This window comes from Oreochromis niloticus, linkage group LG12 (assembly GCF_001858045.2).
Source record: "Oreochromis niloticus isolate F11D_XX linkage group LG12, O_niloticus_UMD_NMBU, whole genome shotgun sequence".
NCBI lineage: Eukaryota > Metazoa > Chordata > Actinopteri > Cichliformes > Cichlidae > Oreochromis > Oreochromis niloticus.
The window spans coordinates 13,545,305-13,558,968 of record NC_031977.2 but is presented as its reverse complement, the minus strand read 5'-3'; the positions used below and the strand labels follow the sequence as shown (position 1 = coordinate 13,558,968).

The following is a 13,664-nucleotide window of genomic DNA, read 5'->3' as shown; positions in this document are numbered from 1 at the left end:
ACCCTCTGCATGTCCTCTGAAGTCCTCTTTTCCTCTTGCCTGGGAGCTACATCTTCAACAACCTTTGTTCAATATATACACAATCAGTCCTCTCGTGTTTCAACTGCTCAACTCGAGGTGTCCCCCTGACGTACTCATTTCTAGTCCTGGCCATATTGGTCATTCTCAATGGAAATCTGAGCATCTTCAACTAGGCCACTAGTTGGAACACTTATGTACACAAAGGAGACAAATGGTCACAAAATATTATAACAAACTTTATTTATACACATACAGTATACTGATTTTAAACCTAAAAGGCTGCTTTGCTTGCTTGACAGATGTGGAGTAATAAATAAATTATTTCAGTCAGCTGTTCCTGTGACTGGGCTATTCTTGTTAAATACTGTCACTGTACAGAAAACATCTGGGAAACAACACATATGAGATTACATCTGAATGGATAATGGTGATTGTTTCTTTCACACAGCTGTGCTATCAAACACATTATTTTATTGCAACTATTGCTTGCATTAAAGTCGGCAGCTGGTAGAGACAGGAATGTGTACATATGATTTCAGTGGTTCAGACTTGAGCAGCCTCCTCCTCCTCATCCTTCACCTGGAAGACATACATAAAAGCTCTTTACAGCTCAAGTGCTGAACATGAAATATAAATCAAGATGTCAGGATTAACATCTTAAAAATTAACAGTGTTCTAAAATCAAATGAGAGAAAGACAACAAACCTGTTCCACTGATTCAACCTCAGGTACATAAAATTGTAGCATGTTTTGGATGCCACTCTTCAAAGTCACAATTGAACTGGGGCAACTGGTGCAAGAGCCCTGCAGCTTGAGTTTAACAACGCCATCTTCAAATCCGCGGTATAGAACATCTCCCCCGTCCTCTTGCACAGTTGGCCTGACCGAGTGAGAACATTGACTGGTATTAGGCAAAAAAACAAAAAAAAACAAAAAAAAAACAAAGCACAGGAAGCAACAGGCCCTGAGATCATACTGCATCTTCATGAGTAGTTACCTTATTCGAGTATCTAGTAGTTCTTTAATCATAGCAACTACCTCGTCGTCATCATCTGATGGTGCTGAAAGGAGAAGCAGAGATTGTTGTTCCTCAGCATTCAAAGCAGCTTGTTATTTCTGTCCAAGTCGATGTTTTGATAATGGGCAGGCCACAGCTGTTTGAAAACCATACCTGTATCTGGGCTTGGCTGGCTGTCCTCGTTTACAACAGGAAGCCCGGAGGTAAAAAAGTCCATAATGGTAGCAAACACATCAGGCTTAATTACCTTCCATTCCAAATTTGGGTCGGCCTAAATGAAGAAGGACGAGAAACCAAGCTATTCTTAGTTGTGGTATGCCAAGCTGTGCCAGTACCAATTCTTACAAACTGGACATGGCTTTACCTTCGTTATGGTAATAAAGTCAGGGCCCAGGAACACACTCTTCACTCCATCGATCCTAAACAGCTGCCTGAAGACAATCACTGAGGTTTTATTATGCCACACTTAAAGATAAATTTTACACTTAATACAGGAGGTCGTGCAATGTTTGTAACAAATAAATACACACATATAGACATGCAAATTGTGTTCAGGTACCAGTCACATTTATTAACATAATATTTTAATGGGAATAGAATTAGAAAATAATATTTCTGTTCAAAATTGCTAGGTAGAGGTAAAAGCGTTACACTGAGGATCCGAATCAGCAGCGTGCTGGGCTGTGAGAAGAGAGGTCTACTGTTTCTGTGCATAACAGAGGTTACACCTTTTTTTTTAATATTTGGTAAGAGTAAATGCTGCCTTGGTTACTGCCCTACCAACAAGGCATGTACCGGTAAATCAATCTTGTCATGTGACTAGCAGAAGTCAAACTATTAATCCATTCTTCTTCTGGCTGCTCCTTTTAGTTTTTGCCACAGTGGATCATCTGCCTCCATTTCACTCCATCGTTCTCCACTGTCACACTAATGTCCTCCTACATGACATCTACCAACCTTCTCTGGAGGTCCACCTATTTTCCTCCTGCCTGGAAGCTGTATATTCAAAACCCATTGTCCAGCATATCCACCATCACTTCTCTGCACATGTCCAGACCATCTCAGCCTTGCCTGGCTCTCCAACTTTGTGTTTAAACTGCTCAACCTAAGCTGTCCCTCTGACATGCTCATTCTGATCCTGTCCATCCTGATCACTCTAAATAAAAATCTTAGCATCTTCAACTCTGTCATCTCTGGGTTTTTTTGTTTGTTTTTTTTTGTCAGGGTCACTGTCTCCAAATCATACATCATAGCAGGTCTCACTACTATCTTGTAAAATGTCTCCTTCACTCTTGCTGCTTTTCTTCTGTCACAAATCACCCACTCATCTCCATCCACTCCACCCAGTCAGTTATTCACCTGTCTTGTGCACTGTCCAGCGCACTGACTGCATGTATTTAAACTCATTTACCTACATCTGCTATGCTAAGATGACTGTTTCACATCAGGCATTTCTCTCAGACCAGTAATCTCACATACCTGGCTAGAGGTGAGCAGTGTGCCTCACGAGGGCCGGCAAAATTCATAGTTCCTGTTTCAAGAACTGTCCGGCCAGGCAGGAACTTCATGCTGTTTGGATTTGGTGTATCCTGGGTCTGCACAAACATGGTTCTTCCTGGGCAGAGAAAAAACAAAGAAGAAGAATGCAACATAAATCACCTGTTTTCATTACACGGTGTCCTTATTTTGTGCAGCAACTCTTTACTTTATTGAACTGCAAGGCTAATGTCACATGTCCTACAGGCACCTGCTCAAACAACAGCTGCATCTATTGGGTTCAAGACAATCACTCCAGTATAAACACATTCAATGTTACACATGTGATTATTATGGGAAGCAACAGGAATACAAACCAGGAACAATCCAGATGGGGTTTGAGGGCCATCTGTTCGAAACTCCTGTGGTATGTGAAGGCAAGTGTAATCCAGTGCTCTGAAACCCACTGACAGCAAGACTGAAAAATGCAGCAGATTAAGACATTTAATACAACGCAACTCACACTGATAAATGAATGGTGTTAGAAATCCAAATGTCAAGCACCCGTGTCAGCCCACTTCATCTAATGCCTTCCTCTCTGGAGTGGTAAAGTACTGACTTCAAAACATGAAGGTGTGGTGAGACTAATCCACTAAAATGATTTGGTGCACAGTGTTTGTACAACTAATAATTTGTAGCCGAGGTATTACAAACTGTTGCATAAGGCAACATGTAAAACAAACCAAAGGGGTCATGCAGAGCTTAAAGCGTTACACTGTGCAGTCAGTATTTGTCTTACTTTAGCCAAGAAGAAATCATTTCACTGACAACTAAACATGTTTTTTTTCTTTATAAGACATTTGATTTACAAAATAGAAAACACAGACAAACATAGTACAATTACAGGGAAAAATGGCACAGTATATGATATGCAAGGAAAGTGGACAATAGCAGAAATCTGCCCGTTACTTTTATTTGGTGTTTGATGTGCCAGAACCTGCTGTTCTGCTGGGATTTTCCTAAACAACCATATTTAATGTTTAAAGAGAATTGTCAGAAAGAGAGAAAATATCTGGTGAACAATGGTTCTCTGGGGTAAAGCACACTGTTAAGGTCAGAGGTCAAATGAGAATGAACCTGAGCTGATACAAAGTCAAACGCAAATAACAACTTATTACAACAGAAGAGCTTATCCAAATGCAAGACACATTGAAGCTTGAAACAGATGGGCTACAGCAGCAGAAGACCACACTGGGTGGCACTCCTGTCTGCTAAGAACAGGAAACAAGATACTATTTACACTACCTGGTCTCATGAATTTCAATTTCTTTTTTTAAACAATGTCTTTTTATTAAGAGTTTTTCTTTGTACATATAAACAAAAAGAAAAGGATTACAGTTGATCTGTACATTCGGGATGAATTTCAATTTCTGCTGCGATATTTGGATAGTACGGTCGGATTTGTCATGGCTCCATCCTGCCTTGTATCAATGGTTTAGCCTTCAGGTAGTGTAGCAATCGTGCAAATTTTTTTCTTAGTATACTTTGAGCCCCTTATTTCCATCTGAGGATAAATTGGGAATAAGTGGAATGACATGCTGCTGACCATGTCCATCCCTTTGTGACCACAGTTAGCCTGTTATAAAGGCTTGCTTCTTTAACCCTTTATTTACAAGTGCTCTTTAAATGACAGTAACTATTTCCATTTTTGCTAAAGACATAATTCAAATGGTTCCAGAAGAAAGAGAAAACGGGCTTAATGGGATACTTAATTTATCATGGTAGGACAGGAAATTCACAAGGTAAAAAACAAACAAACAAACAAACAAACAAACAAACAAACAAACAAACGGCCTAAATTTTACCATGTGAACTTCACATTGCCTTAACTCCTCAACCATTTTGGTCATGTCATGAAGAATTGAGGCAGTTCTTAAGGCAAAGGGGGTCAAACCCAGTACTAGAAAGACGTATGTAATGACATGTCTGAGTGTATAAGACCGTAGAAACACCAGCAGAAACAGAGTAATTGTGAGACATTGTCTCTTATGGACAGTTATTTTAGTTTTGCCTTTTGTAATTAATTGTTATTTATATTTCATTTTGATGTTTTAATTCAGTTTAGTTTGAGTTAGTTTACAAAGTGAGTTTCCTCGTTTCACTTCTTTTTTGAAAATGTTTAGTTTTAGTTTAACTTGTGTCTTAGTTTTAGATTGTTTTTTTTTAATCACTTATTGAATTAAGGGCATGTGTTGGAGGCAAGATTTAGTAAAACCAGCACAGTTATAAACTTCCTAGGTCTAAATAAATATATCTATCAAAACCTGATAAGGCAGCATTAACAATTAAAAACAAAACAAACAAAAAAAACAACAACAAAAAAAACAAAACAAGCTAAGCGATACTAAAACATGTAATACTTTTGTTTAACTATAATAACTTATGGATATGAACTGTCGACAGTAACGGTGTCGCTGTGTACACCTCAGGATAATTCAGAAAAAGCAGATTAGAATCGGGCTAAAGTTTTAGCACTTATGCAACAAAACCAAAAACATTTTTTAAAGTTTGAAAAGGTTTGTCGTGGTTGATACTGACCACTTTAAAGTGTTAATAAGCGGCTGGTGGAGACGCTTAACGCAGTAAAACATCCCCACACCTCCCTGCTCTGTAGCTGACTGTCTGCGTCACTCCGCCGTTTAGCCAGCGTGCTACCATTAGCCTGACCCTGATGCTTAACATGCTGACGCATTCATGCACACATGATATAAAGCAAAAACAGAAAACAATGCAGATAAAGATAAATACAAAACCACTTACGGACGAGAAAGTCTTCCTGAAATACCCAACAATCTGCCGACCTGCCTGTAAGTCGCCATGTTTGTTATGGTTATCTAAACAGGACGGAAGTGGCGCGGTAAATAAGGGGACGTGACGCACTATTATTGTACATTTGTTAAATCGTCCCCCCTCTTATCCCAGCAGTAGCTACACTCAAGTGCAGCTTCTAGAAAAGTCTGAAATAATTTTGTGTAGTATCTGAAAAAAAATGCCGTGTGGCAAAAATTTTAGAAGGAGAAAGGACTCGTCCGATGTGGAGGAGGATGAGACCACCGAAGAAGTCAGGTAGAGCCGTCTGTTTAACCACAGGAATAAAAAAAAAGCCGTTTAGAGTAATGCTATGCATGCTAATGCTAATCGCTAAACGCAGATAGTTTGTTGTCGCATTTTATATAAGCTGCCCAGGTAATGTGTTTGCAATCGTTTGTGTTTCATGGATGTTTAGGCATAAGTTAGAAGAGGCTAAAGAGCTACAAAGTCTGCGCAAACGACAGAGCGGAATCAGGTAACGTAAATAAATCAAACTACGAACACGTTTCATCCTGTTACTTTACATGAAGTTTTACACAGTCAGATACCGAATCACAGTTTTTTATATTTCTTTTATTTAGTGTGACCGCCTTGTTGGTTGGAGAAAAACTTCCACCAGAGGCTGAAATTGAGGTAGGTAGTCAGTTTTGTAAAATTTATATTTTTTTAAAATTGTAATATAGCTTCATTAACCAAGGTGTTTTGGTTTTTGAACTTACGTTTATTAAAATTATTTTGATTATTCCTCACAGAATGACCCATTTAAACTGAAGACTGGGGGAATTGTTGACATGAAGAAAGTGAAAGACAGGAATAGAGACATGTAAGTGAGTTTTTAACTATTTTTAGCATAATTGCTCTACGCTGTGCATTGATATGTCATCATTTCATGTTATGTATTCAGGACAGAAGATGAGACAGACCTCAACCTGGGGACGTCTTTTTCAGCCGAGACAAACAGAAGAGACGAGGATGCGGATATGTATGTGTGCTTTTTTTCTTTTTTGTTGTCCCATCCCCTTACTCATATTATGTATAAAGACACGCTTTCACCCTCTTCCACTTTGGTAACAAGAATGTAATGACTTAAGTAAAAGAAATGGGTTCAACCCAACATGTAAGTCTATCATAAAAGCAGACTTTTTTTTCCTGACACTGACATGTAAAAATCTAATGTAGCTGAAATTATTTTATTTTATTTTTTTTAAATTGACAGCATTTTGTGTTGGTCAAATAGTTCCAGTTATAAGGGGGATTTGATTCTGATTCTTTTCCCTCCACTTTAGTTAGATATAGCACAGATTACATAGAAGAGACATTTCAAATCCCCAGCATTTAGGACAGAATTCGAGATACCCTCACACTTGTTTACAACATGGTTTTATCATAAATTTATCCTCACAGGATGAAATATATTGAGACGGAACTAAAAAAGAAGAAGGGCCTGGTGGAGGCTGAGGAGCAGAAAGTTAAGGTGAAGAATCCAGAGGACCACCTGTATGAGCTGCCCGAGAACATCCGAGTCAATTCTGCCAAGAAGACAGAGGAGATGTTGTCTAATCAGATGCTGAGTGGCATCCCTGAAGTTGATCTTGGCATTGAGTATGTACTGAGAATATTCTAGTAATCATCTACACTTATTTTAGAATCAGCAAGAGGAGTCTTTTGACTAAAACTGCATTTTTGCATGAGATATGGCATGAACGAATACTGCTTTTTATTAATAGCTTTACTAATAAAACTTGTGTATGTAATTTCTTTTCTAGTGCAAAGATAAAGAACATCATCCAGACAGAGGATGCAAAAGCAAAACTTTTGGCAGAACAAAGAAACAAGAAAAAAGACCACGGCACATCATTTGTACCCACGAATATCGCTGTTAACTACGTCCAACACAATCGATGTAAGTAATCTGAAGAGAGCGAGATATTCCACACCTAAATTAAAGCAGATAATACTAAACAAACTGACTTTTTCTTTCAGTCTATCATGAGGATGCAAATGCACCGCAGAGACACCATAGACACAAAGAAGAACCCAAAGCAAGACCGCTGCGTGTGGGCGACACAGAGAAACCAGGTCCAGAGGGTAAGAGACTCTACAGATACGCTCACTGCTCAGTACATAGTAATAGTTTACAGCTGGATAAACAAAAGAAAATGGGTGGGTGGAATTACCTCGGCGAGCGGGCAGTATGGACACTCGGCTTTGTGAACATGATAACTTGAGAATGAAGCAATGTTGGATTTTCAAATTGATACCATAGGTGCATCTACTATAACTCTTGGATGAGTTCAAATATTGGTGACCCTGACTTTGAGATCAAAGTCAGAGGTCAAGTTTTCTGAAAATTATCTTAGGAATTTGGAGATTTTATCATCTCCAGTACATAATGACAATAATTTCACAGAATCAAGAGAAATCTCTGCACACGAAGGGAGAAGGCTGTGACCTTCAGACCCTCATGACACAATAAATTAAAAACAGGCATGAATCTGTAGTGGAAATGACTGCATGGACTAAAACACTTCAAAAACATTGCCAACTCAAAATTTAATAAAGTCTAAGTTGAAGTGGAAAACTGTCCTGTGGGCCAGACCTGTCAGAATGTGAAACTGTTGTTTTAAGTCACTGACACTTGTGCATTTCCAAAAATAATATTTCTCAGTTTCAGGATTTTCTTCGTTTTATCCAAGCTAGATAGAAACTGTATTGCAGTCACTGCAGTTAATTTACTTTCAATGGCTTCCCCATTTACTTGTGTGTCTGTGTGGGGATTTATTCAAAATCTTTTGAAACCTTTAATCTGATTTCGAACTTATTTGTTCATCCACAGCTCCGTCACCACCAAACTACCGCAAACGTCCAAACAATGAGAAGGCTACAGATGACTACCACTATGAGAAGTTCAAGAAGATGAATCGGCGATATTGATGAGATGGATATATATAAACATTTTAAACTCAAGATTCATTTGAGGACCCCAAACGGCTTTTAATGGCATAGCTCTAACATCAGGGCAACACTGTGTAATTATTGTATATAGCTCCTGCTGTTTGTCTGTATACAATACAGTTGTTAATGTCTCAGATGATTTCTTTTGCTCAAGATTGTCTTAAGTTTAGACAGGAATACGCTAAGGATGCAGGTTCTGGTCTTAAACTGGTCAGGATTTTTTTTAAGTGTCCACTGTTAAATGTTTAGCTGTAGGTTTGTGTTTAAAGATTTCAGAAAAAAAAAATAAAAAAAGAACCAAAAACATTGTAATATTTGATTTAATCTGATGTGCAGTTAAATTAAACAGACAAAAGTAAACCAATGCCATTCTTAAAAAAAGAAATACATTTAATGCAAAGTCTAACACGGGAATATAAAAAAGTACTTGAGTTTCAAAGGTGAGTTTAGAGTTGTCTGCATTTTCTTTTAGTTTTACTGAACATGATTCAAGTCTAGACTTTTTACAGTGGAGTTCTTTATCAAGTATATCTTCTAGTTTGTAACTAGGCTTGATGCAGATCTTGGAAAGCAGCAGTTGCACTTAAGAGGCTACCACTCAACACAAGCATTTTAAGTGGTTTAATACAACAGTCTCTTATTTTTGTGATGTGTTAATCCAAAAGAAACCATTCATTGCAAAGTTTAAGTCCAGTTTTAAAGTTTATGATACACAAAGGTAGCAACTCAAACAATGGCTCACAAGCTATAACTGAAACAAACTGATACAAACTGGGCAAAAGCAAACCAAGAGGTGTCCCCCTTTCCTCCTCACGGTTTCTCTACGGAGGCGGTCCCATGTCCGTTAAGGTGGTGCTGGGGGTTCGTCTCCTGCGATGGAGGCCCGTCCACGTCCTCGCGTTCCCCGTGTGTAGAACTGTTGCTGCTGTTCGCGGAGGCCCAGCTGTCTCGACGCCGGTAGGCCTCGCACAGAGGCAGGTCAGTGCTGTCCCACTGACTGTAGCTTTGCAGAGCAGAAACCAGTAGGAGGCAAAGAATCAGTGCAGCACAGAAAGAGAGGAGCAGACGAGAGCAGCAGGTCAGAAACAAGCACAACCAACTCGTAGAGGAGCACGTGAAAGCACATTTGATAGAAGCACAGAGGTTATGCAGAAGCAACTGACACATAAAACAGCAATTTATTCATGTGTTACTATTTAGAGGGATGACTTGATTTTAAGCTCAGCAGAAGGGTGAGAACAAGTGCTGATGGATCAGAAAAGCAGAGCAAGTGCAGCGAGCATGGCAGACCCCAACTCGGCATGATGCAAACAGAGCTCAGAGACGCCTCTTAACACTTTATCACAGAAAACAAGACAAACTACTTCAACATTTTGTCTCTACTTTATTTCTTAATCATCCTGGGTCTCTTGGAACAGCGGGCAAAAACTGGTAAACATGTACAACTGCACCGTGTGACTGGCTGACACTGATGTTAAGGTTACACCTTTTAGATTTAAGGGACGGAATGAAAAACATCTATTGTGGAAACTCTTAATAAATAACAGCAAACGCGTGTGTTTAACTGCACAGTCCATCCTTAAAATGTAACACAAAAGGTCATCACAACTTTATTTGACTTAAATACTACATATAAATAATCTTAAATTGATTAAAATGATACTTTTACACACAGAAAAAAAAAAAAATCTATAAATCCATATAGCTTTAGGACATTAGATGTATATGCGTGTTCTTTGAAGTACCCAGCAAATTTCAACAATTCATCCATGGATACAACAGCAAATCAAGTGCTTTAAATGATAGATTTTTAATAAACTCTGTTCATTCTTTCCATTTTTTCTATTACTATAAATGAACAAGGACTTCTCAATACTAACATTTATAAATGCTGAATCTCTCCCGTGTACCAGATAATGTTGGGTAAACATCTCTCTAGGCCAGGGGAGGGGAACTCCAGGCCTCAATGGTCCGTGTCCTGCAGATTTTAGATATCATCCTGGGTCAACACACCCGAATCAAATGATCAGTTCATTACCAGGCCTCTGGAGAACTTCCAAGACATTTTGAGGAGGTAATTTAGCCAATTATATCAACTGTGTTTGGATCAAGGGCACATCTAAAACCTGCAGGACACCAGCGCTTGAGGTGTGGAGTCCCGCCACTCCTGCTCTAGGCCATCAGACGCTTCAGACTAGTTCCTAGGCAGTGACTAGTAGCTCTGCTGTGATTGGGTAGTTTTTAAATCAGACAGGTGATAACCAATCGCCTGCTACTCACAAGGGACAATGAAAATATGAACAAGATCTTTTCCTAGATCTTCATCAGTCACCTATCCATGAAACAACCAATCACAGCAGAATATAGTGTCTCTTCTAGTTGATTTGATCTAGCACCAACCATTAGAAGTAACCCTGCAGTAAATCTACTGTTTTTGGTTCCAAAAAGTGCTGATATTTAATGGCATGCCACTTTAAGACTGAAGACCTCCCTCTAATCATCTCTGATTTCTTTTAAAAAGGTCAAGGCACGCACTAAATAGTAACAATGTAAAGGCGCTTGTGGTGAGATGAGGTTCATTACAAAGACCTATAACAATTTTGATGAAAAGCTCAGTTTAGACACCGACACAAGCCCTTCCCAGGGCTCAGTGTAAATGGTGAAATGTGAAACAGCGGTGCTGGGAATGGGACGACAGAGGCGCAATGGGATGGGGGATGGGGGCAAGTATGAGCCTACTTATACCTGGAGGAGTAATATTCTTCCTCTAGCTCATACAGGTCGATGGCGATCTCGTCACGGAGTGACATGAGCTTCTTGTCGCACTCTTCCTGTAGCGAGCGGAGCTGCTGGTTCTGCAGGCTGATGGCGTCGTTCACGGAGGGAAAGTCGTTCAGAATTAGGAACTGCTTCAGGTCGGAGACCAGCTTCATGAGGGACTCGCCGGCACGTACCTGGCACAGAAACATAGAAGAGGGGAAGCAGGTTTGAAAATGGCTAGCGATGACTTGTTAAAATTTCAATTTCTGCACAAAAAAGATTTTTCTCTAAGCGTGGAAACCAATTCATTCACAGGGCTGTAATGCGTTTGTCAGTTACATACAAACTACAACATTTAAATACAAAGGATACTGCAACAGTAAAAGTGCAGCCCCAGATCTGACTCTGCGACAGAAAATTAAAGGAACAGAACTAGTGCACACATCAACATGTTTAAAGTAATATGATAAATTACATGGATAATATGTTAACCTTTCATTCAAAGCAGTCTTTCTTGGAAACAGATGTAACCAGCTTTGGCACTTTTTTCTTCCCCACAGATAACAGAACTAAATAACAATAAAGCCCTGAGCATGTTGTACGTATGTGTGTTGTCAGGCGTTTTCTGCAGTACTTACAATGTTGGCTGCTCTGACATGCATCTCATAATGGTCCTGCTCTGCCTGAGTAGGTCGGGATACCTGTGTCTCATCCTCAATCTGGACAAAGAGATAAGTCGTAGAATATTATACTCATCATAATGACGTATTGTATTTGGTCCACTTAATCAATATAAACCAATGTGTGATATTTAAACAACACTAAGCTGGTACTAAGGGACATAAAGTGTGGAAAGAAAAAATATTCTCCACAACATTACACCACCAGCACCAGGATGGATCCATGCTTTCATGTTGTTTACACCAAATTCTGACCCTACCATCCAAATGTCATGGCAGAAATCGACCAGGCAATGTTTGTACCATCTTCTGTTGTCCAGTTTTGGTGAATATGTACAAACTGTAGCCTCCTGCTCTTAGCTGACAGCAGTTCCGACCAGTGCGATTTTCTGCTGCTGTAGCTGTAGCTCTTTTGCATACCTTGACTGTAGGGACTGGTTATTTTAATTACCAGTGCCTTCTTATTAGCCTGAAATATTCTGGCCATTCTTTTATGACTTCAGGCATTAACGCTGCACTTTCACCCAGAGAACTGGCGCTCGTTGGTGCTCGCTTTGAACTTCAGCAGGTCGTCTTTGCCACATCTTGATGTTCAAATCCCAGTTACAATGCACGAAATGAGTTGTGAGCAGCTCTGACTGTAGTAAAAACACGGAAATACACAAAGAGTGAGGTGACAGTATGTCTGTTACCTTCGCTGTCTTGATTATTTCTGTGAAGTTGTCCATGATGGAGCGGATGTCATCTTTGAGCCTCTTGTTGTAGTTTTGCAGTAGAGTCTCTTTGCTCTGAGGAAGCACTCTCTGAGTAGTCATCGTGCCCGGGTAAACACACACCTCACGTCACCTGTGTACACCGAAATAACACACGCGAGCGCCTTTATGCGATGAAGTTTACAATAAAACAAAAAAGGCTAAACACAACATCCACGAGCACGCAACTAGCTAGCACCAAAAGGCGCGTGCTTTCAAAACAAAAGCGAAGTCTCGCTCTTAAACAGTTTTCACATCTGTACCTGTATACAAATACACTTTAGTACGGATTATTTAATTACTGTTACATACCGCTTCTTACCACATATTCTACAATCACTTTTGTTTTCATATAAAACAAACTCCCACGTTAGCGCCTCCTCCTTCTCTTGAACTTTGTGTGCTCACATCCGGTATCTCCCTGTAACACCGCCCTCTACCGGTGCCTCCGTCAATTGCCCTCATGAATATATTTTTTTTTACAGATTTACAGTTTAAAATTCCCAATGAAATAAGGTAACAGCAATGTATTTAAGTAAAATATATAATATATATATATAATATATAAATAACCAAAACAAATAATATTTTCTTAAAAATTCATTTTTTCTTAAAAAATTCATTTAAGATGCCATTTTTGTGAATGAATAAAGTCAACACGTTGTGTAAGAATGTGATCGGAGTTTAAATAGAAATGAAATCAAATTTAAGACAGCATGCAATCCCCAAATTGGACATCTCTGTAGATGACCCAGGTATGTCTTAGATACAATAACGTATTTATTTCTTTTACCAACGATCAGTCCACTAACCACTGAAAATAAATCTACTTTGCACACTAAGCATTGGAGGACCTACATTTAAGAAGAATGTGCTTCAACCATAGTCTAACCATATGACCTCAACTAGTTCATTTGGTAAAATAAATAAACCAATAGTATAAATATAAATATAAATAAACAAACAGTTCTCCCTTCTTATGAACCACATCCAGAAGAGCAAAAATTGTAGGCAAATATGAGAACACCCAGGGTACCATTGTTAAAGACAGCATAATTAATTTAATAGATAAAAAAAAACAAAAACAAAAAAAAAAAAGTTGATCTTTATGAGGCGAGATGTGATCATTAT

At 39.0% G+C, this 13,664-nt stretch overlaps 3 protein-coding genes across 6 annotated transcripts; 1 reads left to right on the top strand and 2 right to left on the bottom strand.

Moving 5' to 3' along the window:
• Positions 1 to 489: 489 nt before the first annotated feature.
• Positions 490 to 5,474, bottom strand: nfu1 (NFU1 iron-sulfur cluster scaffold homolog (S. cerevisiae)). The gene is made up of 8 exons (XM_005457439.4): positions 5,336 to 5,474; positions 2,893 to 2,993; positions 2,519 to 2,654; positions 1,404 to 1,470; positions 1,193 to 1,310; positions 1,019 to 1,082; positions 727 to 901; positions 490 to 600 (listed from the first exon to the last, which is right to left on the bottom strand). The coding sequence occupies exons 1-8, from the start codon at positions 5,392 to 5,394 to the stop codon at positions 565 to 567; spliced, it is 756 nt and encodes a 251-aa protein (XP_005457496.1). The 5' UTR covers positions 5,395 to 5,474; the 3' UTR covers positions 490 to 564.
• An 11-nt stretch (positions 5,475 to 5,485) lies between these two features.
• Positions 5,486 to 8,648, top strand: lg12h9orf78 (linkage group 12 C9orf78 homolog). Its single transcript, XM_003452668.5, has 9 exons — positions 5,486 to 5,641; positions 5,802 to 5,861; positions 5,968 to 6,019; positions 6,139 to 6,209; positions 6,291 to 6,368; positions 6,791 to 6,988; positions 7,153 to 7,289; positions 7,370 to 7,474; positions 8,223 to 8,648. Exons 1-9 carry the CDS (start codon positions 5,565 to 5,567, stop codon positions 8,318 to 8,320), a joined length of 876 nt encoding a protein of 291 aa, XP_003452716.1. The 5' UTR covers positions 5,486 to 5,564; the 3' UTR covers positions 8,321 to 8,648.
• Positions 8,544 to 12,980, bottom strand: med22 (mediator complex subunit 22). 4 transcript variants are annotated; one of them, XM_005457437.4, is made up of 5 exons: positions 12,856 to 12,980; positions 12,474 to 12,627; positions 11,740 to 11,820; positions 11,087 to 11,295; positions 8,544 to 9,361 (listed from the first exon to the last, which is right to left on the bottom strand). In XM_005457437.4, the coding sequence occupies exons 2-5, from the start codon at positions 12,594 to 12,596 to the stop codon at positions 9,163 to 9,165; spliced, it is 612 nt and encodes a 203-aa protein (XP_005457494.1). In that variant the 5' UTR covers positions 12,597 to 12,627; positions 12,856 to 12,980; the 3' UTR covers positions 8,544 to 9,162. The 4 variants fall into 4 exon arrangements, with proteins under 4 accessions (XP_005457494.1, XP_005457493.1, XP_003452715.1 ...); XM_005457436.4 differs by having other exon boundaries at positions 8,646 to 9,361; positions 12,846 to 12,980; XM_003452667.5 differs by having other exon boundaries at positions 8,646 to 9,344; positions 12,846 to 12,980.
• Between the last annotated feature and the right edge of the window lie 684 nt (positions 12,981 to 13,664).

What these genes read in the sequence shown, in the direction of transcription:
- med22 (XM_005457437.4), bottom strand. Translation starts at nt 12,596, where the DNA reads ATGACTACTCAGAGAGTGCTTCCTCAGAGCAAAGAGACTCTACTGCAA. An exon ending in AAATAATCAAGACAGCGAAG is followed by an intron (nt 11,821 to 12,473) that starts GTAACAGACATA and finishes CTCTTTGTCCAG; the next exon opens with ATTGAGGATGAGACACAGGT. An exon ending in ATGTCAGAGCAGCCAACATT is followed by an intron (nt 11,296 to 11,739) that starts GTAAGTACTGCA and finishes TTTCTGTGCCAG; the next exon opens with GTACGTGCCGGCGAGTCCCT.
- lg12h9orf78 (XM_003452668.5), top strand. Translation starts at nt 5,565, where the DNA reads ATGCCGTGTGGCAAAAATTTTAGAAGGAGAAAGGACTCGTCCGATGTG. An exon ending in AAACGACAGAGCGGAATCAG is followed by an intron (nt 5,862 to 5,967) that starts GTAACGTAAATA and finishes TCTTTTATTTAG; the next exon opens with TGTGACCGCCTTGTTGGTTG. An exon ending in CACCAGAGGCTGAAATTGAG is followed by an intron (nt 6,020 to 6,138) that starts GTAGGTAGTCAG and finishes TATTCCTCACAG; the next exon opens with AATGACCCATTTAAACTGAA.
- nfu1 (XM_005457439.4), bottom strand. Translation starts at nt 5,394, where the DNA reads ATGGCGACTTACAGGCAGGTCGGCAGATTGTTGGGTATTTCAGGAAGA. An exon ending in CTACTAGATACTCGAATAAG is followed by an intron (nt 902 to 1,018) that starts GTAACTACTCAT and finishes TCACTCGGTCAG; the next exon opens with GCCAACTGTGCAAGAGGACG. An exon ending in AGGTTGAATCAGTGGAACAG is followed by an intron (nt 601 to 726) that starts GTTTGTTGTCTT and finishes TATGTCTTCCAG; the next exon opens with GTGAAGGATGAGGAGGAGGA.